The 11,820-nt window shown below is 38.7% G+C and overlaps 1 protein-coding gene across 1 annotated transcript; it reads right to left on the reverse strand.

The window, feature by feature from the left end:
* Positions 1-400: 400 nt before the first annotated feature.
* LOC131061028 (uncharacterized) lies at positions 401-760 on the reverse strand. Its single transcript, XM_057994537.1, has one exon. It carries the CDS (start codon positions 758-760, stop codon positions 401-403), a length of 360 nt encoding a protein of 119 aa, XP_057850520.1.
* Positions 761-11,820: the final 11,060 nt, after the last annotated feature.

Raw genomic sequence — 11,820 nt, forward strand, 5'->3', positions numbered from 1 at the left:
GTCAGTAAGGAGGGGAGAAATGTGGAATTAATTAATGATTTATGAGAACAGTAATCTCTATATAGCTAGAGTGAAGAGGTACACTTGACCCACATAAGATGAACTAAGTAATCTCTGCTACTTCCCATTGCATCTCTCTCATCACCTCAGTTGTAGGGCCATGTCCCTATACTCCCTCCAGCACTCAAACCCTGTCCTATAAATGACTCACTCTATCCATCGGGTCATCCATCTCCCTCAATACGAAAGTCAGCTCAGCCCCCCATGCAAATAATTAGACATCTCGAGTGGCAATCTTTGCATCCTTGTCATTTAGTTAGGCCTCTAAATCCTAGATGCAATCCTCAGTGGCGGTAAGATGTGTTTGTAACCGCACTATCATCACCTCCCGTAGATCTCCTCATCCTCTTCCACTTGTCGCTCCATGCCCCGCATCCATAGCAACATATTCATCCTCACCACCCCCACCCATCTCTGCACCTCCTACACCTGCATCACCACCCATATCTAAACCTTCTCTACCCTCCACTCTCCCCCTTGGTGTTGTTGTTCTTGATGCCTGTATCAATGGCCCATGTGCAAGTCGCAATGGGTGACCACCCCTGCCTCTCATACGTCCCCTACCTCTCCCATCTCCTCCTCCACCTCCACCTCCACCACCATCTCCACATCCTCCTTCTCCCCCTCCCCCATCCAATCTCCTCCTCCTCCTCCTCCTCCTACCATGTCTCAGTGCTTGATCATACTCAAAAGGTGGCATTGGCTCTATCAGATCTGAGATGCGTGGGAAGGGATGTGTTGCTAGATACTAAGCATACTCATCTGTCACTCCTGCATCGGCCACATCTGCTCTATATGGCCATGACCTCACCTATAAGTTGTGAAACTCTGCCAATAACTGATCATAGGGCAAAACAAGCCCCCACTAGAATCTCTCCTGCACTACTCAGGCATACTCTTTTGAACCCCATGGCATACCCCAGGCCCGTCTGACTTGTCGCATCACATAACCTAGTAGATGTCTCTCAATGACATAAGAAGTGTGCTTGATCAAAAATTACATTGTATACACAATGGTGTTGCAATGGCGTTATTGCTAGGTAGTTGTAGCGCTATCGTAAATATAGCGCTATTGCAGAGTAGTTCTAGTGCTAATGTTTTTGAAGTTTTGGCACTATTGTATTGGCATGTTGAATGATAGAGTTTTAGCACTAGTGTAGTTAGTAAGGAGGGGAGAAATGTGGAATTAATTAATGATTTATGAGAACGGTAATCTCTATATAGCTAGAGTGAAGAGGTACACTTGACCCACATTAGATGAACTAAGTAATCTATGCTACTTCCCGTCACATCTCTCTCATCACCTAAGTTGTAGGGCCATGTCCTTGTACTCCCTCCATCACTCAGACCCTATCCTATAAATGACTCACTCTATCCATCATGTCATCCATCTCCCTCAATATGGCAGTCAGCTCGGCTCCCCATGCAAATAATTAGACATCTCAAGTGGCAATCTCTGCATCCTTGTCATCTAGTTGGGCCTCTAAATCCTAGATGCAATCCTTAGTGGCAGTAAGATGTGTTTGTAACCGCACTATCATCACCTCCTGTAGATCTCCTCCTCCTCTTCCACCTGTGGCTCCATGCCCCGCATCCATAGCAACATATGCATCCTCACCACCCCCACCCATCTCTCCACCTCCTACACTTGCATCACCACCCATATCTAAACCTTCTCTGCCCTCCTCTCTCTCCTCTAGTGCTGATGTTGTTGCTACCTATATCAATAGCCCATGTGCAAGTCGCAATGGGTGACCACCCCTACCTCTCATATGTCTCCTACCTCCCCCATCTCCTCCTCCACCTCCACCACCATCTCTACCATCTCCACATCCTCATCCTACCCCTCCCCCATCCAATCTCCTTCTCCTCCACCTACCCTGTCTCAGTGCTCAATCATCCTCAAAAGGTGGCACTAGCTCTATCGGATCTGAGATACGTGGGAAGGGATGTGTTGCCAGATACTAAGCATACTCATCTATCACTCCTACATCATCCACATCTGCTCTATATGGCCATGACCTTGCCTATAAGTTGTGAAACTCTACCAATAACTGATCGTAGGGCAAAACAAGCCCCCACTAGAATCTCTCCCGCACTACTTGGGCATACTCTCTTGAACCCTGTGGCATACCCCAGGCCCGTCTGAACTGTCGCATCACACAACCTAGTAGATGTCTCTCAATCACATAAGAAGTGCGCCTGATCAAAAATTGCACTATATACACATAGGGCATGGCCTCCCTATCATCCTCCCATGGCTCGCAATCCAGGTACGAGCATAAGATAACTGTATCTAAATCATCAAGGGCATGTTGCCAGTACTCCATCTTCCCCAACTGGGGTTGTGTCATCGTCCTTCCATGCATGTACACATAGGGCTGGTCAATAGCCCTAAATCTCATACACACTAGTCTCGTGATGGGAAAGTTCTCCCATGCCCAAATATGTATTAAGATGATCCCAACCCCTAGTGAAGTAATCCCATGGTATACCACATCATGCGGATCGATGTATAAATGTGTCAAAACACATGGTCCCCACGCATATTGATTGCCCTTATTAGCCATATGCTCTATAACCTATCCCTAGTCGATAGCTAGTCCATGTGATCTCCGATCTGGGCATAGCAGCCCTCCAACAATCCTTGATAACATTGTAGGTAGAGGCTCATATAGATCTACAATATCCTCTCACGGAATTGATCTGATGTATACCTCTAGCTCTCGATATGTGAAGATTTTTCGCAGTCTCGACTCACCCATTGCCCTATCATATGTCACTAGCTCACCAGTGATGAGAATATGTAGAATCCTCGAGACATCCTCTAAGATCACCAACATCTCTCCCATCGATAGGTGAAAGGAACATGTCTCATTGTGCTATCGCTCGGCCAGCGCAGTCATCAATCTGTGATTCATCTTAATCACGGGTAGATGCATCATATCGAACAACCCAGTGGAACATATACAGTCAATCTTGAGGTTCGTCAATTGGTCACGTAGACGCTGAGTGTCAAGATGCCTCTCTCACATCTTCAAAACACCTAGGTCCTCCTACAAACACAATTGAACAACAATGTTAATCTCCTTCCTATGCAAAATTTGCTTCTACCTAGACTTCATCAGATACTTTTCATCAAGTATCTCAAGTCTCATCAGGTAATTCGACTCATGAACACCTAGACTAACAATAAGTATTTACATCAATTGCCTAGTCTCAATTGGTACACTGATTCTCAAACACACCACAAACACGCATACAACAACAATGTTGACATCAACTGTCAATATTACAATCAACCTGGGGAAATCATCACTGATTATCCTATGCTTAGAGACAAAAATGCTAAACACTTGACACGGGCGCTAAAAAGAGAAAAAGCACTAAACAAATAGAACAACAACGATAAACAAAATAAAGGCGCTACTTTCACTATACAAATGTGCTACATTGTGTGACACTAGCGCTAAAACTATATCATTCAACATGCCAATACAATAGCACCAAAACTTTGAAAACCTTAGCCCTAAAACTACTCTGCAATAGTTCTATATTTATGATAGCACTACAACTACCTAGCAATAGCACCATTGTGGTACAATAGCACTACTTTAGATGACAAAAGCGCTAAATTGGTGTTTTAGCACCTTTGTTGTCCGAAATTTTCTCCTAGCTAATAAATGCCATAACTGAGCTCAAAAGGAAAAAGTTAGAATTGGACATGTCAGGGGTTCATATTCAGTTGGCTATTGGTACCTCTGGATGCACTCGAATTGATGATCTACAACCGGGAACAGCATCTTCATTGTCACAATCTGTTGCAATGGGTCGCTATCGAGGCTCTAGATTGCTATGGGAGACTATGAAAATGAGGACCATTTTACCCCTTCTAGCCTAAATCTACTTAATATAGCTATTGCTATCCAATTAGATAAACCTTGCATTGGTCATAGAGATTCAAAATCATTTAGTTCTTAATTGACCACTAAACATTTTCTATTGGTCATTTCCTTTTACATGGAAGAATACCTTCATCATTTCACATCGGGTTCACGAAATTGATGCATGGGAATGTGGACAAGAGCCAAAAACACAACTCAATGTTAGTATGTTAGTTTCAACAACCATAAAACCCAAAACAAAGAACTAAAACCAATCCAAAGCATACCAAAAGAGATTCAAAGAAACATGAAAGAAGCTTAAATAACAAAAGAAAAGGGGAAGAACCTTCCTAAGATGATTCCATGATGCCTTGTGATAATCCTCCTTAGTTTCCCTCCTCTCCAAGTTCCAAATGAATAAAGCTCTCAACTTTTATCACTAGCCATGGATTCCAAATGGAGATTCAAGATGGTTGAAAATGAAACACATATGTTATGCAAATGCAAAGAGTGATGCTATGAAAAATCTCTAAGTATCTATGCAAATTTCACTATAATAACAATGCTCTAATGCTTTCTCCTTTGCTTGAGGAGAAGGGTTCTATTTATAGGAAAAATAGAGGATTGGACAGTCAGGATTGATTTGCTTGTGAAGGGCCAAGATTGCATGATTTATGATCTATGTGATGTTTTTCAACCCAATCCCAGGATGGCAAGAGCCAACATGAGATGGCTTGTGAGGAGAGGGAAGGGGCATATAATGCCTGAGAAGACATGAGGGTAACCTCATGTGGGTTGGGTTATTGGATAAAGCTATTATCCAAGGGTAAGGTTATTATCCAATGGTTAAACTCTTGTGCAAATTTTACCCATGGTTAAACCTTGACTAAAGGTTCAAGACCCATGTGGATTGGAGTGTTGGAGAAGGGAAACATTTATGACTCTGTAAGAGTCTTAAATGGTTGAGATGATGGGTTGAGGATTAGCTTTGGATTAGGATTGTGCAAATGATTAGAAGGTGGATTAGGCTAATTTAGAAGGGGTTAGAAGAGTCTAGAAGGAGGTTAGAATAATCTAGAAAGAGGTGGGTGAAAATAGGATTTATTTAAATAAAAAGTTATTTAAATGGGCAACTTGCATTTGTAGGAGAATGCAAGTGGATAATACATTTTTAAATGAATATTGATTTATTTAAAAGGGGATTTTATTTGGGGATTTATGGTTTTTAAATAAATGTTTAATTTATTTAAATAGGGGAAAGGGGAGAAATTAAATAAATTAGATTTATTTAATAACTAGACAATAGTCAATAATTACATAAATTAATGAAATTTATTTAAATGGAATAGAAGAATAGGCTAGGGTAAATTAATTAAATGTAAATTTAATTAATAGGAGAATATTAGTCATTAAATAAATATTCAATATTGATTTAATTAGGAGACAGATTTATGTGTCTACAGATGAAATAGTATCTTCACATGCATGAGTACAATTTTGGTTAAGCTCGCTATCAAATATGTTCTGCAACACTTCTTCTCACAAATTCGCACAACTTCGCACAATATCCCAGCTATTGAATGATTAATACAATATTTTCACATAGCATGATACCTCTCAAAAATTGTTACATACATTTATACAAGTCATCAACCTCTATTTAAAGGTCGGCTCACCACATGCTACATATTATAAAAATATAATCACACACGCTACAATAATGCATGTGGACCAAAACGATGTCAGCTAAGACATAGTTAGGACCTAAACAACCACTACAAATATGAAACACCTTCAAGGATTATGCCTCAAACATCCACAACATGCTACATCACCATGAATGTCGCATAACATGAAGAACATTACCGGATAAGTAAAATATTCAATAACGCGCACAATAATCAATGTGGACCACCAATACACTTAGCACATGATCTATAATCATCCTAAAGCAACATGAGTTACACCATACCAACCACAACAACTCGGATTACAAGAATCATCACAGTCATTATACTGGACCTCAAGAACACTCACAAGACTGACTGTCAAAATGAAAGATTTGCTTACAGATTTCCAAATCATGAACCACTCAAACTAAGGACACACATTAATGTCTAAAACACATCCCACACATCTACAACAAAAGATATTGCAATTATAGAGCAATACACATGGATTTACCAAAACTTGTCAATACTGAACAACTGAATAACCAACCTCAATATCGGATCTCACAACTTGATCAAATCATCAATCGGACCTATGAAACTTCTACTCATAACAGTCATTATACTGGACCTCAAGAACACTCACAAGACTGACTATCAAAATGAGAGATTTGCTCATATATTTCCAAATCATGAACCACTCAAACTAAGGACACACACTAACGTCTAAAACACATCCCACACATCTGCAACAAAAGATATTGCAATTATAGAGCAATACACACGGATTTACCAAAACTTGTCAATACTGAACAACTGAATAACCAACCTCAATACCAGATCTCACAACTTGATCAAATCATCAGTCGGACCTATGAAACTTCTACTGAATCAACCAGAGATACTTATCACAAAACCCATTAAACAACATTAGCTCATCTGCAACACACGCGCTAAACCAACTTATTTAATCTAACTACAACACTGAAACACACAGACAATCTCCCACAATCTTCACATATGTTGACATCAATGACAATATATCAAGCAATATCCAACATGTCAACCATCAAGAAACATCCAATAGATTTTCCAATGGCCTCATAGAAAGAGTGCTCCCAAAAATGGAGAGGGAGATTTGGAAGTCAAATCTAAACCGGTTTCACATTAAGTGGTTCAGTAAGGGGATTGAAATAAGTTGTCCAGGGCTTGATAGAGAGGGAGTGAACACCCCAGGTCCACATCTTGCCCAAAATTATGTCACGGTCAGATGAAGATGTAAAGGAAGCAATGAAGAAACCTTTAGAACAAGGAAAGAGTTCAATATTATTATTAACTAGAGGCTTCCATGAGTTATTCACCCAATAATGAAGGTTTGGTAAGGAAGGCCAAAGCCCAAAGAATATACACACTAGAGCACAGTCTTGGCATAACCCAATGTTGTCCACAACGTCTTGTCCATAGACCACCACAGGGGAAGACTTGGCACAAGGAAGAGGGTGAACCCCTTTGGAGGGTTGGGCAGTAGATCTAGCCACATGAGAAAAGCTATGTTTCCTAGCAGAGGAAGGTCAAGGCAGAGCATTAGCACCCACAGTAGGGTCGCTATTAGCAACACAAAGCTGAGAGGAATCTCTAGTATCTTGAGAATCACCAGCAGCATCAATCCTAGGAAGGGCATCATCACCCATAGCCAGGACAAAACCTGCCATAGTGGAAGAATCCAACGCTAAGGGTGTGGATATAGAGGGGTTTACACCTACACCAATAAAAGAACCAGCATACACGCCCACCCCAGGCACAGAGGCCATAGGTGTACAACCCGTAACACTGACAGTATCGCACCTGGAAAATCCTCCAACAAGAAAGGCATGGGAAGCACTAATAGTCAGAGCGCAAGAGGAACTAGAAGGTGAAGGCACAAGTAGGGTTTTACTACCATCAATGGGAACAGACGCATTCAAAATGCACAAAGCTAGAGATCCATTGAGGAGAAAGAGAAGGAGAGTCATCCTCAAATGCCTATCATGCTCCTCAATGGATTTTCTATAAGGGATAGAGACTCAATCAAAATCTCCCTATAGGATGACCACGCCTAAGTTGTATGAATCAAGAAGGACCAATTGCAAGAGTTATTGAACCAAAGATTTATTAGACCTAGTGTGTATTTGTGGGGTGGACCAATGATCTTTTTTTAGAAGTATGGAACTGTTGTCACGAAGGATTGCACTCGTGAAGCTAAGTGTGAAACCAAGCAATCTTGTGAAACATGGAAACACCTTCGAGCCTATGGGTTGCTCAAGTTGAAGGTGAATCTTTAGAGACCAGGTCGGATTCCTATCTTGATGGATCTCCTACACTAACTTCTTGTGAGAAAAGGGTAAGTTGCTTGCATGTAATGAAAAAACCTATCCTAATGGAGGTGATACGCCAAAATGATGCAGTTCTACTTGTTGTCCTAAAACTATAACCAGTTGCAACAAGACCAAAATCTATTTCACAAATCAAATAAGTTCATGAAATTCATTAACATTTCATGTGAAGGTTCAAAGTTATCCAACTTTTTCATGTAGGAAAAGTGATTTTTCACAACATGAAAAGAACTGGAAACCAGATGAACACAACCCACAACCTAAACTTACTATGAAATCTTCCTATTTCTGCAAAGCATAAATGAGACAAAGAAAAGGATTCGAGCTTAAATCACAATAACTCTATCAAATCATTCAACTGACAATGGAAAAATATGAATATTGACAAGGAAACTGAAACTCTCTATTGCAAACTGAAAATAATCTCTATTAGAATGCTGAAAAACTGTGTTGAGATACAATGCTTTTTCTGCTATGTGTGTAGCAGAAAAGAAAGAACTAGAGGGAAAAAGGAGAGAGGAGAATATTTAGAACCCATGAAGTTCATCTCCTTAAAAAACCCTAAATAGAAAAAGTTGCATGAGGAAAAACCTTTGGGTGAATTTGCCCAAAATAGCCTAAAAAACTCATGTATAATCTTGCCAAAAATAGCCTCCAAGGCTCAAAATAGGCCTCTAACTAATGTTGCATGAAAAAGCCATCCCTTTCTATAAATATAATTGTTGCAACTACTAAAAATAGCCTTGAGAAGAAAAGAACTCGTCCTCTGAAAAATCTGCATGCCAATCTCGCCAAATATAGTTCTGAAAAAGAAAACACTCCCACCACTGAAAACTGCATGATCCAGAAAGCCAAAAATAGCTCATGAAAGAAAAAAGAACTCCCTCTCTGAAAATAGAAACTCCAAGATGCTAAACTGCATGTCTCAGCTGAAAAAACTAAGTGCATTTATTAATTAATTATTTCATTTAAATAAATAAAAGTATTCTTTATTTAATTTTGCATATACTTTTATTTACGTAAGTGAAATAATTAATCATTTAATTATTATATTTATCTATTAATAATGGTGTATGTTTTTCTTATATTTTCTTTTTACCATTAATAATAACTAAATATAATAATTAATTACAACAAAAGTATCTTGTACTTAAAAATAAAAATTTAAGGGTTTCAAGCCCCCCACGGCTTGCATGACTTATTAGGACCTAAGTCCTTGGTGGGAGTTGCAAAAAAACTCGACCACAATAATAAAAAAACAACTTTCAAAAATAAAAAATAGGCCCATTAAAAACCCGTAGGGATCAGGGCAAAGATGATGAAAAGCATTTGAAAACCCAAAATTTTATTTTGCATATTTTGGAAAGGCTCTCTACTCATCGACATGCATTTGTTCTGCTAGATTTGTGGCTCAAAATAGGGTTTTGAGCTGGTGCTTTTGGATGAGATGAAGCATGGTATGCATCTTCACACTCTGTTTCTTCATTCCTTTATCTTTGCCGCTCTTTTTTTGGAAGCACAAGCTCTTTGCTTTCATATGCATGCATTCTAGGGTTTGAAAGTAAAGCTCCTTTTTGGTTATTATTGTTGATGCTATTCATGCTCATTGACTATAAATCTAACTTTTCTGGGAGTATACCAAAGTACTGTACTTTCTTTGTCATTGACTGTTCTTAGGTTTCGCAAGCTGGCAGTATAGTGTTAGGACCGTTTCTAAATCTGCACCATCACCTTGTAACGTAACATCACTATTATCCTCATATGCATACTTTTTGTTCCTCATTGTGGTTGATGCATCTCTATCATCAATATTCAATTTCATTTACTTAGATCTCTATATACTGTGCGCGAGAAGATAATTGTATCATCTTTGACTATCTTTGGAAATGTTAATATCTTTGAACGGACTGTGTTTGAAGGCTTTGTGCATGAATATCTTGTACCTATCATAAGGTTGCTCTTTATAAATTCTAAGACTGTATGTTGTTTTTTAACAGAGCTATCATGTCATTGTCTTTAGATTATTTGTTCTATACTCGTAATTGTGAAAGCAATAATGGCCCTAATGCTACTATCCTTGTCTGGCAATCCTGCAACTTTGATGGATCATTATCAAGGATTGGCTCTTGACTGTGATAAGAAGATGGAGCTGAATATTTATTACCCTATAATAATGTTTTGACTATTATTAAGGCATGTTCTCTACTTTTTAGTGATGTTCATGCTTGCACATTACCATGCCTTCATAAGGTTGCTCACGTTTTGATAGTCTTTACATTGTTGTAGCTCTTGATAGTGACTGTATGGTTGTCTTTTTAAATACAAAATCTGAAATTTAATAGCTACTTTGGCATAGCTTCATCACTTGAGCTCACTATCATATCTATCAAATAGCATGATTTTCATTCATATACTCATTGTTTAGTCTTGATGACATGATAAAAATTGTGACTAGTTGCTCTGAGGGTTTGACCTAACTCATGCACTATGTTATTTCAAATAATCTTATGCTGCAATTAATGATTATTATTCACTATGTAAATCTCTAAGGGTTGTACTGTGTTTATTACTGTATCTCTGTCTATAACATGCAAAACTGTCTTTTGGGTGCCAGAATGTTGTCTTTCACGGTATTTGCAGTATGCTCTTTATTTAAGCCTATCAAAGTCTTAATGCAATCTGTTAAGATAGATAAGATGCATGGAAAAGTTACCCCTTGTATTTTAACCATGAATACTCACTGTGGTTGCCACTTTCAATGATTGTTCGATTCTCTTACTAGTGTTGCTATATTGTTTCAAAAATCTTATATTGACTATTGTAGCTCATTTATCTATCACAATATTTAAGTATATTCTCCAATTTGTCTCCAAAGCTGCAAAATGACTAATATCATTGTGATTTTGGTCCTTCCAAAGTTTGGGCTTTTCTTAAAATAATGACTATCTCTAGCATTGAGATTCACTAAACCCTTCTTTAGGTAGTTTGCATCCCTAAATTTGTCCTTATAACAAATACTTTTTGTGATTTCAATCTCTTTCTCTATTTCATAAAGACTATCACTTGTATTAACTTTTTCTTTCATGGCACAGTATTATCATTTCCCTTGTAGTTGCTCTTGAATGCAATGTTCCATGAGCATCGAGGACAGGGGGACGCATCTCTGGGATGGGGGGACCAAGGGTCTAAATTTGGGGACGACTGGGGGACAGCGGCGGGATGGCGGCGGGGTGGTGGTGCTCATATAATTATACATATACATATAGTACTTGAAAAACTAGTTTTGAAAAGATGTATAACAGTATAACAGTATAAGAATTAGATTTCAAATGAAACTATAGGAAATACCAAGATTACTTAGATTAGTGATACGTAACTAATTGCTAAAAGTAAATAAAATTTGACAAATGAAATTGTCAAATTGGAGATTTCTCATTTCTATCATATGAATATCGAAAAAGGAAAATGAAAATACAAATATCTGATGCCATTGCAAAGTCTATAATAATAAAGATGATTACATGATTCATCATTACAATGAGTAGCCAAATACAAATACATGTAGCAATAGCATTACAAAAGAGACTAGAGTCAAATACAAAATGACAAAACTGAAAACTCAAACTGTAGCTAATGGAGGCCTCTAATCATCTGCAAACTCCTCCTCACTGGAACTGCTGGACTCCTAAGGATCAAGGTCCCTCAAGCTCACACCAACTAGCCCTGCATCTGAAGTGGTAGGATCATCCTCATCAATCTGTGAAGGCTCCTCTGGCTCTACATCCCATCGTGTCACTGGACTCTCCTTGTACATGAGTGTCTTGTGGTCAATGA

Source organism: Cryptomeria japonica, chromosome 9 (assembly GCF_030272615.1).
Source record: "Cryptomeria japonica chromosome 9, Sugi_1.0, whole genome shotgun sequence".
NCBI lineage: Eukaryota > Viridiplantae > Streptophyta > Pinopsida > Cupressales > Cupressaceae > Cryptomeria > Cryptomeria japonica.